General features: G+C 39.7%; 1 protein-coding gene across 1 annotated transcript; it reads right to left on the bottom strand.

Moving 5' to 3' along the window:
• Positions 1–40: 40 nt before the first annotated feature.
• Positions 41–3,255, bottom strand: LOC107825606 (protein MOTHER of FT and TFL1-like). Its single transcript, XM_016652484.2, has 4 exons — positions 2,978–3,255; positions 2,431–2,492; positions 2,061–2,101; positions 41–480 (listed from the first exon to the last, which is right to left on the bottom strand). The coding sequence occupies exons 1-4, from the start codon at positions 3,185–3,187 to the stop codon at positions 251–253; spliced, it is 543 nt and encodes a 180-aa protein (XP_016507970.1). The 5' UTR covers positions 3,188–3,255; the 3' UTR covers positions 41–250.
• Positions 3,256–21,178: the final 17,923 nt, after the last annotated feature.

The following is a 21,178-nucleotide window of genomic DNA, read 5'->3' as shown; positions in this document are numbered from 1 at the left end:
CAGTTACGTTAAAATCATGAGTCAAGAGAGAAACAAGTCATAATAAAACATGACATGTATTCCTATAGATATAATTGTACGTACATAAACACAGCTATACATGACTCGATCGGTATAGATACAAGAAAGAGTACTTCGCTAACAAGATTACATTGCTATATCTTCACACACACACACATATATAGGGTAATTTATGATCATATGTAACCTATAGCAACATGATAAATACATAGTGTAGAAACGTAGCTAGCTAACGTTTCTTGTTTGCAGCATTATGTTCCTTTTGTGAATTAAAGTAGAGGGCAGCCACAGGAAGACCGAGTCCATTGTCGCTTGCAAACTTGCGAGTGTTGAAATTAGCACGCCCTGCTGGTGGTTTATGGGGCACTTGCTCCGCCTCCGTCTGCCTAAACAAAGTAAACACGTATCGATGTATTCCGGTTGGTGGCTGAGGTCCCATATATTCCGTAAGCTCCCTTCCTGCAACCCCATCACATGAAGAAATAGTGCTAAAGTTTCAAGTTTTATGTACTGATAGAATAAAAAATATTTGCATTATCAGACGGCTTATAAGGTAATATAGGCAAACTTCTACAAGATGCAATATTCACTATCAACTTGGTAGAAATAGCATTATAAATTAAATTACACCAATAACGTAAAAAAATCTTTTTACGTTATACAGATTAAAGCCGTATTAGTCGTAATTGTTGGAATATATACCACAGCGGAAGCAATAACAGAATCTTATTCACGTGTAATCTAAACAACTAGCACGTATGGAGATTTTAGGATTACCTCTTGAAGCGTAAACACAACAAATCTAGGTCGTTCTCCAGTTCCTCAGTTGAAAACACACTAGCAGATTTCCACAGTCTTCTACTGTGTTACCCAAACAATAACCGAAAATAGAGAATTTTGGGTGGGCAAAATTCTAGTAGAAACCGCAGTCAGAATCATCTAAAAAACGTCCAGCCCTTATATCCATATATATAGCTGCGTTTTTTAGGTCAAAACCGTTTTCAAAACCTGTTAGGTTTCCTTCTCCCACTAAGGGACGGTTTCCACATTTTCTTTCCCACTAAGTAACAGTTTCCACTATTTTCTATTATTTAGGCACAGTAGGGACCACAAAATTTAATTAACAAGGCTTCCTATTATGATATTAATTTCGAAATTCTGAAACTAATTTCCATCATAATAAATTACGAATTATTCCACTAAAAATTCGTAATTGCACTCCTTAGTTCAATTTCGAAATTCTTCCATAAAACCTTATTTAACTCCCCATGTTAAGGTTCAGATACTAATCAATCAAATTAAATTACTGACTATTTAATTTATTGATTACTTCCTTTAGACTTACACTTAACTTATTTCATGTGTCGGATACAAAATTCACCGGCCGGGTTTACACATGAAAACTTATAAGCTTTCATAAAGGAGTATCATCAATCTCAAAATCGAGACATGGATTTCATCAACTAATTATTACTTCGCCAATGTATATCATTGTTATCCAATTTACCATGCTTATTGACTCGCAAAAGAATCTCGCCTTTTAATAAATCAAAACAACAAGTGACATACACAGCTAATAATAATTATATCAGGATTAAGAGTATAAGTACATTAAATGGACTAGAGAAATTATTTTATAAAGTCAGTATAAAATACTCATCTCTACTTGATCCGTTCAATACATACAAAATGTACTAGCACAAGAAGTTGGAATTAAACCATTCTCATAATCAAGATAAATTATATTTAATCTTGTGCTACAATCATTCCGATGATTTGTCCAATTCCATCATTAGATTGTGAACATTAACTTTTATGTCTTACAAGAACCGATGATTTAATCTTCCGTGTATAAGCTAAACTCTATACACTAAATCATCTACTATGTAAGCAATGGACGCACAAACCAACACATGATCTATTTAAAATGAAACTTTATTGAATTTAAACAAGTAAATAAATAATTGTTCATAAAGAATACTATAACAATACGCATGACTTATAGTATATTCTAACAGTAATTGTAAGTATGACGTTACCTTCAGAGGCATCTCCTCCCTCTGGAATATCCGTTACAATCCTGCAAGAAATAGTACCACACCATTTAAGACAACTTATTATTTCTCTACTTCAATATCAAAACCATGCAGGTTCTTTCTGCTTCCGTATTTAGGAAGAAGATGTTGTACGAAAACAAAGATAAATTCAAAGGTAACTATAAGTAGATCTTTTAATAAGCATTAAAAAGTAACCCTAAGTAAACTATTATCACAAGTTAAACTAAACTGAGTAAAAAATATTTATCCTATCCGTGCATAGATCGATAAAAAGGATGGCCAGTTGAGATAACTAAAACAAGTGGACTATTTGCATGGCAGAAGGAGAAAATAAATTGACAAATTAAAGTACCAATGGAGCCATTCTCTAAAAGTCGGTTCACTGGGACTAGGAGCATCTGGATCAGCCATAACCTGCGAATTATCCCATATCGGACCCAACAATAAGTCTTCTTCGAATTTTATCTCCCTAATAATCACTGCTCCTATATGTCTTACATTCATAAACGATATAATTCTATTCAAAATGTGTATGAAAAAAAAAATTGACACCAGTACTACTAAAAAAATCAAACGGTTTTATAATTAATAATGGATATTCAACTTCATCGAAATCTTGACCTTTGTACGGCGAATTCTGATTTTTTTTATGAGAGGTTCTCCGTCCAGTCCTACTGACTTGTCGCTTTGATAAGAGTTATTTGATTAAAATAATTCATATCTATTACTTAATCACTTCTAAAACATTAATAATAAAAGTTGTTTGATTAAATTGCACTTATTTATTATTCAATGGCAGGTTTGTCTAAAATACTCTTTTATCTCATTTAATCTCACTTTGCTAGAGTAATGTAATATTTGGGAGTGAAGGCAGTACTAGTAGGCGTAGGCAGACTTACAAGGGTGTAAAGATTATTAGAGTCAGGAGAACCCTGTATATGAAGTCTAGGCTTATGTGCAGCTGCAGCCGGTTTTATTTCAACTCCATTTGATATTTGTTTGGAACCATACTCTACGCTAAACTCAACCACCGGAACAAACATGTCGACAACATCTCCGATCACCTTTCCGACAACTAAAGGATCCACTGACCTCGAAGGATTTACCATTCTCACAATTAATTGACTGATTGGTATACTACCTAGTCAATTTTCGTGAAGCAACTGATAATTAGGAGATGTCGAATATATAGCAAAGTGGACACGTATAAAAATGGTCATTGTCATGTTAACAGCTGAGGAGACACGTGTTATGTTAAAAAGACCTTGTGCGACAGTACAACAAGTATATCTCGAGGGCCGCCGAAATGTTTTGTTGGGACATATATCCAGCAAAGGAGCAATATTAGACGGAAAAAGAAAAACTAATACAAAAACACAGCAAAGACTAATTGTTGTGAAGGAGCTGTGAAATTTGTAACTGCCGTTTGAGTCTTCCGTTAAATGGACTATTTGCTCAACTTTACCAAACTTGGATGATAGATGCAAGACTAGTTTAGATTTATCCCTAAATATAAGGGATAATTTTGGTTAAAGCTCCTAGAAATTAGTCAAAATTATGTAAAAGAAGTTTCTACTAAACTTCTGGTTAATGAAATTTTGTGGGCGTTTGGACATAAGAATGGTAAAATGTCTAAAAAAAGTTTTTAAAAAATTCAAGTGAAAATGGTATTTGAAAATTAAAGTTATGTTTGGACATGAATATAATTTTGAGTTATTTTTTTAATTATATTGTGAGTGATCTAAGTGAAAAATTTTGAAAAACAGTTTTTTGAAGTTTTTTAAATTTTCAAACTCATTTTCAAATGAAAATTGAAAATTTTATGTCCAAATATTGATTTCCAAAAAGAAAAATTCTCTCGGCCAACGGGCTCAACATATAACTCGTAAGTTTCACTTTTACTCGGTCGCCTACATTTTCTTTGAGTTAAAATTTGGAATTTTTACCTAATATAGCAAAGGTTAACACCTTATTTATTTTAAAATAATTATCATTCAAAAAAATTATATTCTATAGATACCTTTTAATGTTTATAGCAAAATATTTAATTTTGGTTACCTCTTACCCCTAAGGCACTATATATGCTATTCAGTTACACTATTTTCTTTCTCTCTTTACTTTGATACGCTATTCAATAATGATAAAAGTAAGTTTCTTCTTTATCAATTAGTCTATTTTGAACGGCTCCGGCACCATCTCCGGACCAAGGCGACGCGTTTTCAAAGATTTCTCAAGCAACTTATATCGGTGAGATTAGGATTGACGTTTACCAAAGTGGACCTATTAGTCTATCTTGTCTTCTTTGTCTCCCGAACGAAGTGCTTCTCTGGCTTCAACGAAGTGCTTCTCCAGATTGGGATTAACCACCAGTAGCACAACGAGAATAAGAATAACTGCTCCAATCCCAATCATTGAGTTTCTGAAAGCCTTATAAGAATCTGAAGAAACATCGTAATTTGGGAACCCTGATCTTCCTCTTCAACACTGTCTGATCCAACGACCTATTTAGAAACCCTTTTTACTACCGGCTTCCGATGAACGACAGATTCGCCGGAAATTAGGGTTTGTTCTTGAACAAAGACGACGGAGTTTTGGGGCTGAGCAACTTGATTTTCTCTTAATATATTTCAATGAATTTTCATGTATTTCATTGTATTCATTATTTTTTTTCCCATTGTAATTCAATGTATCTCGTTGTATTCCATGTATTTCATTGTATTCACTCATCTTTTTTTCCATTGTATTTCAATGTATCCCGCTGTATTCTATGAATTCGTTGTATTCACTGTCTCGCTATATGCCATGAATGTATTCATATGTTTTTTTTAATTAATATAATTTATGTATTCAGATGTATTATATAATTTCTCTGAAGATTGCTATGTTTTTGGGTTATTTTTCGGTTGAAAATCTTTTTTATAACTAAAAATACAAAATTTGTGTGTTATAATTGAGTTTGTTGAGTTATATTAGGAGTCTATTATGTTAATTGATTCACTTTCCGTTTTAAAAACAGTGTAATCCCCTATTTTACGCCGTGAATACAGTCGAATACAATAATCTGTCCAGTTGTAATCCCATGTTTCACTCCATGAATACAGTCGAATACACTCGAATACAACAACTGATTAGCTGGACTTCCCTGATTCACGCCTATTTTTGCTACTGTATTCATGAATACAATAGCTTAAATACATCAAATACATCTTATAACCACAGAAAAGGTATTTATAATCCGTAATATAGCAAACGGTATCTATAGATGGCTAATTACTACTAAAAGATAGTGCTTTATGAAAATTTCTCTTAGGTTCGGTTGTCTTTTATTTTTTTAGTTGTTTTTTTTGTTATTAGCTTTCTGTTGTGTAATTTGACATCAATCTTATATGTAAATTGCATTATTATTATTTTTTTTTGTGAAAAGATACAAATAACGTTTGGTTTTCTGTTACGTTATGGATCCTGAACTTACAGTTATAAGTTCAAAAGTTAAGGACACTTGGTCCTGAATTTCGAGTTCCAAGGTCAAAAGTTAAGGACACTTGGTCATGAACTTAGAATTACAAGTTCAAAAGTTAAGGACACTTGGTCTTGAACTTAGACTAACAAGCTCAAAAGTTAAGGACACTTGGTCCTGAACTTACAGTTACAAGTTCAAAAGTTAAGGACAATAGGTCTTGAACTTAGACTAATAAGCTCAAAAGTTAAGGACAATAGGTCCTGAACTTAGACTAACAAGCTCAAAAGTTAAGGACACTTGGTCCTGAACTTACAGTTACAAGTTCAAAAGTTAAGTTCAAAAGTTAAGGACATGTAGTCTTGAAGTCCTGAACTTAGAGTTCCAAGTTCAAAAGTTAAGGACATGTAGTCCTGAACTTAGAGTTACAAGTTCAAAAGTTAAGGACATGTAGTCCTGAAGTTAAGTTCAAAAGTTAAGGACATGAGCAGAAGGGTATTTGCGTCCGGAAGTTAAAGTTTATTAAAGTAGTGGCTAAAGACTAAAAATATTTAAACAGCAACTTAAAAATAAATACATATATTATTAGTGGCTAACCGTGCACTTCCCCTAGAACCTTCGGGCTCCTGCATGAAAGAGCCCACTTAAATTGGTTTTCTGAAGTTGCCCAAAGTTATAACATGGGCTCGACCCAATAAAAGCCCAAAATTGGCACGGCGTGCCCCCTAAAGAGACCGTTCTTGACAAAGTGTTTTCCTTTTTGATGGTTTTAGCTAAATATTTTCCTATTTTACTTGAACAACATAGTTCTTTAATTTTAACAACTTAAGATTCTTGTTTGGTGATGGAAAATAAAAGTTAATGATCGACTATATTATTTAAATGTTGATAATTTGTACTTAAATTTTTAGTTCAAACACATATTTTGGTGATTTATTGTAAAAATCTCAAAAACTCCACTGTCGAATCTTAGAAAGTACGGAGAAGGGCCTATAATGCATTTTAATTTGTTTTTCAAAATTGTTCTAGATTCTTTCCTCTCTTAGGTTTCGTCTTTGAACAAAACGATCTAGCTATCTATTCTGCTTAATTAAGTACTAGGAGTACTAATTAATAGTTTGTCGTTTTCTAAATAATAACGTCAGATTTGGTTATACACTGAACCTAAGATATTTTCAACCAAGAGAAGATTTTGGTGATGATATGGCCGATTATTGACAGCTATGTATGGGTTAATTAACTTTTAAAACTAATTCTTACCGTGATGTTTATCTCTAATATATCTGTCGTAGTCGTAGAGTCATCTTACGTTTTGGCCATGACATAAACAAAAGCGTAGTGCATCCAGAAAATAAAGTACATTTCATCTCTTCTCGTATTAAATAATATCTTGTTGCCTCCACAATCTGTCACATTTTAGGAGACCAGAGAGGATAAACGTTAAAATATTAAATTTTGTCATTTTGATTATATATTTTAATTGTTGTCTCGTCTTCAAGCATACTGAGTCTGATTATAGATAATAATGAAAAATTCCCATATGGAGGAAAATATTCAAGCTAGCAGTAGACGAGTACTTACGAGATTAATTAAGTTGATGACCGATGAGTAGTAGTATGTTTTTGTCGAAAATATTTTACTTTTGAAAATTATTTTCTGAATCATTTATGTATGATACTTGTACAAGGAGTGATATTGAGTATAAGGATATTAAAATGTTCGTTTGATAATTTTTTATTGTTAAAAGTCGATAAAAATGTCCGTCTGTTGTTCAGGGAAGAAAGTATATGGAGTAAAAGTCGGAATACTATAAAAACGAAAATAAATTTCATCTATAAATAATGGAAGTCATTTTTCTCAATAAGGTGCAAAATATTATAACTCAAGTCTAATTTACGAGTGCGGTTCAACGTAAAATACTTAAAAGTCCACGATATTTATTTGGCGGGAAAGCAGCGAAATGGTGTTGTCTTATCAATTCACGAGTTGTAAAGTAGTTTAACGTTACACTACAATTAAACATAAATTGTCACAATTATTAGGACTAACAATAATTTGTTTGTCTTTTCTTTTGAATTTGTTGTGCACTAAGAAAAAAGATGATCCGTAATTTCATATAAAGGCATTGACTAATATATGTGCACAATAACTAGGCCATAAACTTCTCATTTCTTTCATTATTTTAAAACTCTTAGATCGAGGACCCAAGAAGCAGTGGCGGATGTAGTGTAGTATCAGCGGGTTCGATTGAACCCAAAACTTTTGATGAGGAGTAAAAATTTATGTGTAAAAATTCATTAAAATTACAAAATAGCATATATGAACTCATAACTTTAAAAATATAATGAGGTCAAATGCAAAAAAAACTTTAACAATTAAACTTATAAGATTTAAATCTTGGATCCGCCTCCGCCGATAAGAAAACAAACTAGCTAGATGATCTCTCTTGTTTAGATTCATTTTACATGCATTTCTTACTTTCATGTACAGGTGATTAAGCTTGTTCTTTCTTATCACGATTAGTGAGGTTAATTAGGATGATATCATGCCTCAGTCTTGTTCATTTAATTTGATTATCTATGTATAAAACATGGTATGTAAACCAATTTAGAAAAAAAGAAAAGAGCTAAGACTATGTCAGTGAGAAAAGAGAACTGTGAGATACACTCAGCTAGGGGTGTGTATAGGTCGGGTTGGTTCGGATTTTACAATCACCAAACCAAATTAATTGTGTCGGATTATTAAATCTAAAGACCAAACCAAACCAATAAAACTCGGGTTTTCAATCTCGGTTTTTCTTGGGTTTTCGGATTATTCGGGTTTTGTTTCCGGTAAAATCTTCATAGGACAAAACATATAACTTGTGCTCAAAATATTTCTTTAATCCTAGTAAAATACAACTATATAAAGTATTTTTCAAGAAAATAATACAAAATATGAGATTTGTCATGGCATTATCCTAAAATATTCAACAATAAAGACAATAAAATTATGTTATATAAATATTGCTAATTAAAAAGCTATAATAAAAATAAAAATAATCTAAAAGTACTAAGTCATGCTAAAATAAATAGACTAATAAGGGAGTATTAATTACATGACTAAACACTAAAGATTAAATAAAAATAGGTTATATATTTTTATCTAAATTATTGCAAAATAAAAAATAGATATTCAATACATTCCGTTTCGTAGTATTGAATTGAATGTCTTTTGTTAGCATTAGTATTGATTTGATTTTGGTTTGTGTTTTTGTTAGCATTATTTAATTTCCTAATATTAATGGCTATAAAATTTATTGGAACATTCAAAAGTTTTAAGTCTAACCTTGAAATAATACCTTAAACGATAAAATTGTGAAATTTTGTAAGAATTATTTATAAATTACATCACAATAAGTATATTTATATATTAAATATATCTAAAATTTCTATATATATAATGTCGGGTTACGATGGTTTGGTTTCAGTTTGATTTTCTTTAGTTAAAACAAAACCAAACCAATTATGATCGGATTGTTTTTCCAACACAAAACCAAATCAAACCAAACTATAGTCGAATTTTTTTCTCGATTTGACTCGAATAATTGGATTGATGCGGTTTGTCGGTTTCCTTTGTGCGCCTAAGTATTCTTGAAAATGATCCACGAAAGGTTCTGCTTTTCACTTTGACTAGCTAACTTAATTACACCAAGAGATTAAAAATTGATGCTTTGTCTGTGTGCGGCAAAAAGGTGAGTAAATAACACAATCATTTTCATGATTTTAATAGGTGTCATATTCTTGTTCATTTTGGCCGCAATTTTCTTGATTTGAACATATTTTTCCTCAAGTGATGTACTGTCATCTAAAAAAGCCATGTATATAAAAAGAATCATACGAACGTGAAAAAAAACCTAAGAAATATGTGAAATACAATGAGAAGATAAAGTAACAAGGGAGATGTAAGCAAAGACAGAAACACTCTTTCGGAGTCTTTTTACTACGTAATTCAAAGGCCTTTTCTTTGGACGGTCGAAAGAAAAAAGAAAACAATGAGAGTTTGACTCTCTCGGCATGGTCGGTCCATGGTTAAACCAAATGATTTTAACCTTTTTACTCGTACACTTATTAATGTTTCGACACGTTTACTCTTTATTAGTCATATAATAAATCATTGAATTTACAACTGTAAGCATTATACGCTAGAGGGTCAATACTTATCTTCTTTATGTAAGATTTAAATTGCGCTTTCAAATCTTTTTGACATTAACGTTCTTGAATAATGAATTGTATCTTCCATAGAAGTAAGCTGAAGTTGCTGCCTCCCGATGTTTAACCAAAAATAAGTCTTTTCACCAAAATCTAATTTTAGAAGAAAACGAGTTATTGATAACCAAATTTTATTTTATAACAATATCAAAGGAAAATAATAAGAATAACTAAGGAAATAATTGATAGATAAATTGCAAAGTAAAGATAGAGAATTTCGAGAAAACAGAAAAGTAAAGAGTATATATTTCAATATTGTCTTAGATCTGTCTCTACAAATAGAATTATGTGCCCTTATATAGGAATATACAATAGTAATGATTTTTCCCACATAATTTTGGTTGATTATGGGCATTAATGATATTGATTGCCCATTATCTCGGATATCTATAACTAGCGTATTTATTGCTGTAAATGCCTCATATCTGTTCCAATTCCCCTTCCTTATTTACTTCTGATTCATGTACCTTTCCTTCTTTTTATTATTTATTCATTCCACCCTTATTTATTCTTCGCCAACTGTTAGGTCCGGTACCGTCTCGTGGGTATTTCTTCCTGTGTCTTCTCTTCCCTATCAATTAAGAAAGTCATATGTCGCTATATCACTATCTCACGTGTCATTCCATGTCAGCATTCCAATATTCCACGTGTAATGCTTTTTCACCACCAATACACCCGAACATTTCTTTCTAGAATTAAATTTGATTATTTTTCATAGATATAAAATTATGTGGGTTTACCGTGAGAATAGTAAAAACAATTAAATTTGTAAATGAGATTCTAAAAATATGTGATCTATTCCCGAGCTAGTTGTTAGAGCAGTTGATGCTAATAATATGAAGTTTAAAGATTAAATACAAGCTAAAACGGGATGATAATCGAACCGGAGGTCCTACTGCCCGGACGCAGGTCTGATCGATAAAGGACCTCGGGGTCGACGTCGGGATCGAGCTCGAGCTATCGGAGATAGTCGGGGATGGGATAACAGTTAAAGATATAATTAAACAAGGCTCTTTATGGCCAATACTAAGCTATATGAAAAAGAACAAGTAAGGAAGCGATGAATATCGAGGTGACCTCGAGCCAGTGAGAACGAACAAACTTAAAAAGAAAAAAGAGAGAGAGAGAGATATTATTGCACTTGTGGAGAAATGGAGCAACCTCAGTCCGTTACAAGGTAGCGTGAGTCCCCTTTATATAGGAGAGGAACTCGGCTGCAAGTACATAGGCGTTAATTACAAAGTATGGAGATGAGATGGCTTGACGTGATGCCTCAGCATAGGATCTGGATAGGCCGACCCTATTAGACTTAGCCGTGTGCCTTGGGAGCTTCCCCCTTTGTCCTGGCTTCGATCTCCGTTTTTTCCTAAGTCGGGCCTTGACGAGCCCCGAGGTCAGGAACTCGGTCGTGGCCTCCCGCCCTCGGTGTCTCGAGGCATTCTTTCGAAGTGACTTGACAGCAAGAAATTAAGTACTCTGATTTTGCTGCGTACAGATAGTCTCCGCATTTCCCATAACGAAGTGATAGGAAATGATTCTGACTCCTCGAGCTCTTTACGGCGACGTTATTCCAATGATGCGACTCCTGGCGCGAGCTTTGTGGCTACTGGGGCATCCACGGGCTCATGCATTTTCGACTTCATTCAATGCACTCCTGATTCCCACTCTCCAAGGTAAAGGTACCGCCGTCGGTTCGTTTTTCCAAGGATGCATTAACTACATCCATCGGTCAATCTTTCGAAGCCTTGATGACCGTGTCGTAACCCCCTATAAATGGGGATGTTCTGGCATTGTATTTATTATCCTAGTGCCTTTGTTGGCATGCTTGCCTATTCCCTCTTACCGTCTTTTTCTACCTTTGAACATTATGCTTGGGGTTAATGGCCTCAAGGCCATTCGGCGGAGCTTCCTTAGACTGTGTTGTGGTCTTCTGCAGGGGCTTCCCTTCGTCAATCATAACCATGCTGTCCTGCTACTGCCGTGGTTGTTAACATATATACTGTGGCTGCTGTTGTTGGCCCGAGATGATGATGGACGGGGAGTCAGTTTTCCCCTCATGTATAAAATCGTTCAGATTATGCACCGCTGCTCACTCTCCTACCCAGGCCTGGTGTGGCACTTCATCCCTAGGGTATTTTCTTTCCCAAGGGATAAAGTGGCACTACCGGCCGTTGAGGCTGGGGCCCGCCGAATCTTCAACCTTTGGCTTCGGCGGACCATGTCTCTTTTCTCTGCCTCCTCTGCGTCCCCTCCTTTTCCTCTTCTTAGAAAGAGGGAACCACGAGACCAGGTACTTGCCTTGCGTCAAGTGGTGGCGTTGAAAGCTTCCCGAAGTCCGACTTCTCCTTGGCGGGGATCCTCGGGGTAGAGCACTATCTCGAGATTGGAGATAATATGGACAATTTCTCGAACTTGGGCTTCTCATAGAAGGATGCTTTCGGGATCGGGTATGACCCGGTCAATCTACATCGAGGCTGTAGGTTTCTTGGGGCTGAACACCAATTTTGTAAAGGCATTGTTGGTCCGCTGAGGCACTGCTTTGCTATGGCGGAGGTCTTTGAGGTTGAGCATTACCTCAAAACCAGAGACGATGCTAATGATTGGTTTCTTTGATTGGCGTTGAGTCGTTCCGGCCCTTTTCGTATGCAGTTGTGAGGTTGATTCCGCTTCCCGGGGGTCCTCAGGGTTCGCTGATGTTGTGATGCTGGCGGGTCATGCCCTTAGCAGCTGTTTATTTGGGGGACGGTAAAGACCGGGCACGGCGATAGATGAGAATCGTGTTTCGTAATCATGAATGAGCTTTTATCAGGGAGAGACAGGCCTGGTGTTCCCAAAGTCTTTAGTTTTGGAGCGGCGGTTCCTTTGGCCAACAAGGGTTGGGCAATCAGGAGGACGTTCGGTCGTCGAGTAGGTTTGCCGGCTACACTTTATGGTAGGTTTCAGCACGATCCCTACGTATCTCGGGTCTTTGAGCTGTTCCGCCAAGGGGCCATACTTCGGGGGCCACTGAAGCACCAAAATGCAGGCTTCGAGCTTTGATCTGAATGGATATAATTGTGAAGCTGTAGCTTGATTTCTCAAAAGTTCGGATTGGGAATAACCGGCGTCTGGGCTAGCATAGTACTGAGCTTGGACCTAGGATGATGAAAGAGTGGCGACTTGTTGCCGATGATTGAGCCGGGTTGGAGTGGGCTTTCGAGGAACACATTCGTCGTAGATCTTCGGGACAGGCGTTTGAAGAGACCCATGCCCAATGTTTCGTACTTCTAAAAAGATTTGCTTAAGTGAAGGTAGTCGAGTACGATACCCGGTTTTATTGCCTATGCCACAAAGAACGAGGTTGGGGCTGGTAGGTTGTAACCCTTTAGGGGTGGAGCGTAGATTTTGCCACTTTGTATTTTGTTGTTTATAGAGCATGCTTGTAGATGGAAAGCGCACCTTTCACGCATATATATATAAAATGAGAGAAATTTTGAAGTTTTACCTCCTTTATATCTCTTCCAATGTTGCCTTTGATCCGACGGGCTGGCTTCTGTATTTTGGCGGGTTCTTCATGGGTTCGGAATCGATCAGTCAGGCCCGGGGACTTTCAAGCGCGATCCTTACTGCGAGCAGGTGTTGAGAATTCTATATGTTGCCCAGCTGTTTTAGGCTCAGTCTCTGAGTCAGGCCTTTATCTAAGCTTGCTTGCCCTTTGTTCTTTTGTGCCCGTGCGGGCGGATGGTGATTGTCTTCACTTTTTGCCCTAGGGTATTTTGCTGTTTCAGCCGAAGGACAAGAAGGATGAGCTGGAACAACTCTGAGGAAATTTTGGCAAAACCAAACGTGAATTTATCGAGCCGCAGGAGCACGTGAATGCCAATTCTAAGGCCAAAGAGAGGGCTCAGGCCGGGGCTTCCGCTCTCGAGGCGCAAATTCAGGCTGTCCGTATGAATGATTCTGCTCAGGCGAACATGATCGTGATACTCTCGTCCGAGATTTCAAGGGCAAAAACCGAGGTGGAGAATGTCCGGGCCGAGGTGGTGATTAATAACACCAGGGCGGAGATAGAAAATGGCGGTTTATTCAAGGATTGTTGTCGTTGCTAAAGCTGAATTGCAGAAGACCCTCGATCATGTCGATAACGGCAAAGAGTATGTGAGGTGTAGATCCTGGAGGGAAATCCTTGAGGAGATTCACGCCAGGGGCTTCGATCTCTCGGGGGAGATCGAGCAAGCCATAGGAGAGGGGTACAATGCCAAGTTCCTACTGTCTGATGTAGAGGACAATGAGGAGGAGACCGCCGGGATACAACTACCGAAAAAAGCGGAATGATCGTTCCATGCCTTCTTTGTTGTGTATATTCATAGATTTCTTTATATGATGCATGCTGAGGTTGCGCTTCGTCGTCAATATGTATCAATAAGAGGGGAAACCCTACAACTTGTATCTTTTGTATTTTTGCTCGTTAAAGTTTCAAATTGGGTCAATTTGATCCCGAATTTGCTCTTAGGATTGCGCATTTTAACCGTCTTAGGGTTCAGTCTCCGAGTTGGGACTCGACTCGAGCTTAATTTACCTTTGAGTTTTGCGTTTATCTAAGCTGGCGATGGTGGCATTTATACTGTGCCCTTAGGCATATTGTAGTTTAGCCGTTTCGGGTCCAGTCTCCGAGTCGCGTTGCGATTTGAGCTTCAATTGACCCTTAAGTTCTTTCCTGCCTGCATGGGCGGATGGCGATGGCCTTTTGTGCTTCGGGTCGAAGTGACCTTATAGGTGGGTGTCCCGGAGGTTCACTCGGTTGGCGATGGCGGCATTTATGCCGTGCCCTTAGGCATATTGTGGTTTAGCTATTTCGGGTCAAGTCTCCGAGTCGCGTTGCAATTCGAGCTTCAATTGACCCTTAAGTTCTTTCCAGCCTGCATGGGCGGATGGCGATGGCCTTTCGTGCTTCGAGTTGAAGCGACCTTACAGGTGGGTGGCTCAGAGGCTCACTCGGCTGGCGATAGTGGCATTTATGCCGTGCCCTTAGGCATATTGTAATTTTAGCCATTTCGGGTCCTGTCTCCGAGTCACGTTGCGATTCGAGCTTTAATTGACCTTAAGTTCTCTTCCGCCTGCATGGGCGGATGGCGATGGCCTTTCCATATGTGGCCTAGAGGCTTGAATAGTTAATTATTTTGGATCCAGTCTCCGAATCGGGTTACGACTCGGGCTCATTTCAATCCTCAAGTTGTCAATTTTTTAGCTGGCGACAATGGCTCATACGTTGTTTGGTCGTAGAGACCTTTTAATATGTGGCCCGGAGGTTTGCTTAGTTAACTATTTTCGATCCGGTCTCCGAATCGGGTTACGATTCAAGCTCAATTTAATCCTAAGGTTGTCAATTTTTTAGCTGGCGACAATGGGTCTTACGTTGTTTGGTTGTAGAGACCTTTTAATATGTGGCCTGGAGGCTTGCTTAACTGGCGACAATGGCTCTTAAGCTATTTTTGCCCGTAGGATTTTTGTAGGCTTTGTTTTCGGCTCGTTAAGGTGTTTTGAAAGATTTTTGCCTGACCCGTCGTCGGTTTTGGAGAACCTCGATTTCATGTCGTTATCGGCGATATTTGATCACCTCGGAAGGTTCATAGCTCGTAGGCTGCGTAGGTCAAAGCCTTGTGATTTGGAGCTGACATGGTCGAAGCTCGTTTTTGCCTGTTGAGGGAAGCCTGTTTTAACCGGTTCTTTCTGAAGTATATTCGAAGTAGTGGCCTGCGATTTTTGTTTAGCGACAGTCGGGCGTCCCCGAGTCGCGTTAGTTTGGTTGTATCGGCCGTTTTGACCATAGTCATATGTGTTTGGACGGAGCCATTTTTGATCCCGAATGACAGTTCAGGCGTCTACACCGAGGGTATGCCCTTTCGGGATTTTCATGCCTTTTGAGGTCTTACAGTTTGTCATGCCTATTGAGGTCTTATAGTTTTTGTAATGTATAATAGATCTGGTTATGCCGAGTCTGCCCGTTAGGGGTCTTACAGTTTCGGGTTTCCCAGCGCATGGCGGGCGACGAATGACAGTCTCCGAGTCATCGAATTTGTTTAATCGTGAAGACCGATTTTTGTGAACTCGGAGTTGCCTTGTAGGGGATTTGTGAGACCGGAGTTCCGACCCTAGGGTCGTGCGGGTGCTGAATTGCTGACGCTAAGTCTCTGAGTATCTCGGGACGTGTTTGGTGGGGAGGCCCCTGTCAGGGGTATACTTGAGATTTCCTTGTATGGAGAATAAGACACTGAAAGATATCCTTTATTGCTCGGCGTAGATATATGCTGTAAATACATGCCGTTTTGCTATTGCGAGCTCGGCCCACGCGGGCTCGGCTCCTTGGACCGTTCTGCCCATTGCATTATTCCCTATTGGGGCTTAGCTCGTCACTTTTCGGCGTGCGGCCGATTGTAATGGAAGTCCCGTAGGCTTGCTAGATCCTTCTTGGGAAATGTATGGACGTCGTCTCATTAAAAACCTTGCTGGAAAAACCCGTTTCGGGATTAAAAAACATGGTCGAAGGAAATGAGTGCGACGTCTGCTCGAGGACATTTATGGGGTTCCATATTCGGCTGCCTTAGCAGTAGCACCGCTTAAGCATCGATATATTCTAGTTACTCAGAAGCTGCTCGCCCTACATGGTACCAAGCTTATAGGATCCTTTGCCGACTTTCCCGAGGACGCGGTATGGTCCTTCCCACTTTTGGCCCAGCTTCCCCTCATTAGGGTTTCTGGTGTTGAGAGTAACCTTCCTTAGGACCAAGTCTCCGACTACGAAGTATCGAGGATTCGTTCTTCTGTTGTAGTATCTTTCGATTTTCTATTTCTGGGCAGCCATCTGAACCAGCGAGGCTTCCCGTCTTTCGTCGAGCAGCTCGAGGGCCGTTGTCATGGCTTCGTTATTTGACCCCTCGCTAGTGTGTCGGAATCTGGTGCTTGGTTCTCTGGCCTCCACCAGTATCAGTGCCTCAACGCCATACACTAGAGAGAAAGGCGTTTCTCTGGTGCTCGATTTTGGAGTTGTCCGATATGCCGACAACACCTCGGGTAGCGTTTCTCTCCATTTTCCCTTGGCGCTTTCCAACTTCTTTTTTACGTTCTGAATGATGGTTTTGTTTGTAGATTCGGCTTGGCCGTTTTCACACGGGTGGTATGGCGTCGACGGGATTCTCTTGATTTTGTTGTCTTCAAGGAACTGTTTTACCTTGCTTCCTATGAATTGCATCCCATTGTCGCACGTTATTTCATACGGGATTCTGAACCGACATACGATGTGTTCCCATATAAAATTGATGACTTCCTTCTCTCTTATTTTCTCGAAGGCCTGTTCTTCCACCCATTTTGAGAAATAATCAGTCATAAATAAAATGAATCTGGCCTTACCTGACGCCGTCGGCAAAGAACTGACAATGTCCATCCCCCATTTCATGAATGGCCATGGTAATAAAACGGAATGCAGTTGTTCTCCGGGCGGGTGGATCATGGGAGCGAACCTCTAACATTTGTCGCATTTTCGGACGAATTCCTTGGCGTCCTTCTCCATGTTGTCCTAATAGTAGCCCGCTCTGATCACTTTTCGGACTAAGGAATCATCCCCGGAATGATTTTCGCAGGTGCCCTCATATATCTCCCGGAGTACGTAATCCGTGTCGCCCGGCCCCAGGCATACCGCTAGGGGTCCATCAAAAGTTCTCCTGTAAATAGCTCTATTTTCATCGAGTGAGAACCGGGCCAATTTGGTTTGCAGGGCCCTCGATTATTTTAGATCTGTGGGTAGCTTTCCGTCCTTCAGATAAATGATGTATTTGTTTCTCCAGTCCCATGTCAGGCTGGTGGAGTTAATTTCTGCGTGACCTTCCTCGACCACCGATTTGAACAGTTGAACTATGGTCCGGGAGCAGGTCTTCTTCTTCAACGGAAGATCCTAGGTTCACAAGGGCATCAACCTCGCAATTTTGCTCTCGAGCAACACGGACTAAGGTCCATTTTTTGAAGCGACGCAATACGATTTGGATATTGTCCAAATACCTTTGCATCCTGTCTTCTCGGGCTTCGTAGCTTTCGTTCACTTGGCTTACCACGAGGAGCGAGTCGCATTTTGCCTCAACAGACTCGGCTCCCAAACCTTTGGCCAATTCTAAACCTGCAATCATATCCTCATACTCGACCTCATTGTTAGTCAATTTTGTGATTTTTATGAATTGTCTGATTATGCCACCGACTGGCGGCTTCAGGATTATACTGAGCCCGGATCCCCTTACGTTTGTAGCACCATCTGTGAACAGGGTCCATACCCTAGAAGATGTGCCTGATTTTAATAAAAGCTCTTTCTCTACCTCGGGCACGAGGGTCAGCGAGAAGTCGACCATGAAATCTGCCAGGATTTGAGACTTGATGGCTGTCCGAAGTTGATACTCGATGTCATACCCTCCGAGTTCGATGGCCCACTTGGCCAACCGACCCGATAATTCAGGTTTATTCATTATACTCTAGAGGGTATAAGTTGACAGGACACAAATATGGTGGCACTAAAAGTAAGGCTTTAGTTTGCGCGAGGCGCTTATCAGTGCGAGAGCCAATTTTTCCAAATGGGGATACCAGGTTTCGGTGTCCCCTAAGGTTCGGATCACATAATAAATAGGAAATTGTGTACCTTGCTCTTCTCGGACCAGTACGTCGCTTACCGCTATCTTGGATACGGCCAGGTATAGGTATAACGTTTCATCCTCTTTGGGCATGTGCAGCAAAGGCGGGCTAGACAGGTACCGTTTCAGTTCTTCTAGGGCGTGTTGGCATTCTGGAGTCCATTCGAAGTTGTTCTCTCTTTTGAGCAGAGCGAAGAAATGGTGGCTTTTGTCCGATGATCTTGATATGAATCTGCCCAGGGCCGCTATCTGCCCCGTCAGCCGTTGAACGACTTTTATGTTGTTTACCACCGTAATCTCTTCAATGGCTTTTATTTTGTCGGGGTTGATTTCAATCCCCCTGTTTGAGACAATGAAGCCCAGGAATTTGCCCGAACCTACTCCGAAGGCGCACTTCTCAAGATTGAGCTTCATGTTTTTGCTTCTGGGGATGTCAAAGGTTTCCTACAAATGGGTCAGATGGTCCTCCGCGTGCAGGTATTTAACAAGCATATCATCAATATGTAACTAGCCGTTGGTATATTGCTCCCGCATTTTTTAGGCCGAAGGGCATTACGTTATAACAATATGTACCGTATTTTGTGATAAATGAGGTCTTTTCCCTATCCTCGGGGTTCATCTGGATTTGATTGTACCCTAATTAAGCATCGAGAAAAGTGAGGGTCTCGTGGCCGGACGTAGCATCGATCAGGCGATCGATATTAGGAAACGGGAAGAAATCTTTTAGGCACGCTTTGTTCTAAGTCTTTATAGTCTACGCACATTCTTAGCTTATTCCCCCTTTTTGGTACTACCACTACGTTAGCCAGCCATTCGAGATACTTTACCTCCCTAATAGATCCAATTTTAAGGAGCTTCGCCACTTCCTCTTTGATGAAGGCATGTTTTACCTCGGACTGCGGCCTTCTTTTTTGTTTCATGGGTTTGAATTTGGAGTCAACGCTTAGTTTGTGGGAGGTTATCTCTGGCGGAATACCTGTCATATCTAAATGTGACCAAGTAAAATAGTCGATATTATTACAGAGGAATGAATAAATTCTGCCCTGAGTTCGGGGGTCAGCCCCATTCCCAGGTATACCTTGCGATCTGGGAGGTGTTTGATCAAAACGGTTTGCTCCAACTCTTCGACTGTTGACTTGGTCGCGTCGGATTCCTCAGGGGCGACGAAGGTTTGAGGTGCGAAGAAGTCCTCCTTGTCGTCTTCGAGGATCCGCACGCTTCCTCCCTCGTCCGAGACCGGGAATGCGGGGGTTGGTATTTTGTGGTGGACCGTGAACATTTCCCTTGCTGCCCGATGTTCCCCATGTATGGTCACGATGCCGTCCCTGGTGGGAAACCTTATCACCTGGTGCAAAGTTGAGGGCACTGCCCTTATGTTGTGTATCCAAGGTCTTCCAAGTAGGGCGTTGTATCTCATGTCGCCGTCGATGATCTGAAACTCGGTGTTCTGGGTCGTGCCAGATGTGTCGACCGGGGGAATGATCTCTCCCTTCGTTTCTTCTCCGATCATGTTGAAACCGTGGAGGACCCGGGGGGTGGGAGAAACTTGATTTAGTAGCCCTAGCTGTTCTACTACTTCTGACCTGATTATGTTGACCGAGCTGCATGGATCCATGAGTACGTGCTTTATTCTGGTGTTGTTTGAGAGAAACGAGATTACTAGCGCGTCATTGTGTGGTTCCATCATAGCTTCGAGATCCTCCTCGCTGAATATGAGGGTTTCTCCAGGTAAGCACTCTCGGGTCGACCCCTCTTATGTAGTGGACATTCTCACTCGTTTGAACACGCGTCCTCGGGGAATGTTGGCTCCCCCAATAATCATGTGGACACCGGCCTCTAGGTCGGTTGTGCACTTTTCTACGTCGCCTTTGAGGTTTCGGCTTCCCATTTCACTAGTCGAACTAGGTGTTTTATCCTAAAAAAATGTCTTTGGGCGAGAAAAAGCGTGAAAAATAACATGTGTTTGTGCAATGGAACCAACAAGAAAAATAATCACTATTATTTTTAGCCCCACGGTGGGCGCAAAACTGTTTACCGTAAAAATGGTAACAACAATTAAATTTGTAAATGAGATTCTAAAAATAAGTAATCTATTCCCGAGCTAGTTGTTAGAGCAGTTGATGCTAATAATATGAAGTTTAAAGATTAAATACAAGCTAAAACGGGATGATAATCGAACCGTAGGGCTTGCTACCCGGACACAGATCTGATAGATGAAGGACCCCGCGGTCGACGTCGGGATCGAGCTCAAGCTATTGGGGATAGTCGGGCATAGGATAACAGTTGAAGATATAATTGAACAAGGCTCTTTATGGCCGATACTAAGCTATATGGCAAAGAACAAGTAAGGAAGCGATGAATATCGAGGTGACCTCGGGCCAGTGAGAACGAACAAACTTAGAAAGAAAAGAGAGAGAGAGATATTATTACACTTGTGGAGAAATGGAGCAACCTCATTCCGTCACAAGGTAGCATAAGTCCCCTTTATATAGGAGGGAACTCGGCTGCAAGTACGTGAGCGTTAATTACAAAGTATGAAAATGGGATGGCTTGACGTGACGCCTCAGCATAGGCTCTGAATAGGCCGACCCTATTAGACTTAGTCGTATGCCTTGGGAGCTTCCCCTTTGTCCTGACTTCGATCTCCATTTTTTCCTAAGTCGGGCCTTGACAAGCCTCGAGGTCGGGAATTCGGTCGTGGCCTCCCGCCCTCAGGGTCTCGAGGCATTCTTCCGAAGTGACTTG

The sequence above is a fragment of the Nicotiana tabacum genome, chromosome 3, assembly GCF_000715075.1.
Source record: "Nicotiana tabacum cultivar K326 chromosome 3, ASM71507v2, whole genome shotgun sequence".
NCBI lineage: Eukaryota > Viridiplantae > Streptophyta > Magnoliopsida > Solanales > Solanaceae > Nicotiana > Nicotiana tabacum.
This window is presented reverse-complemented; position numbering and strand designations above follow the sequence as displayed.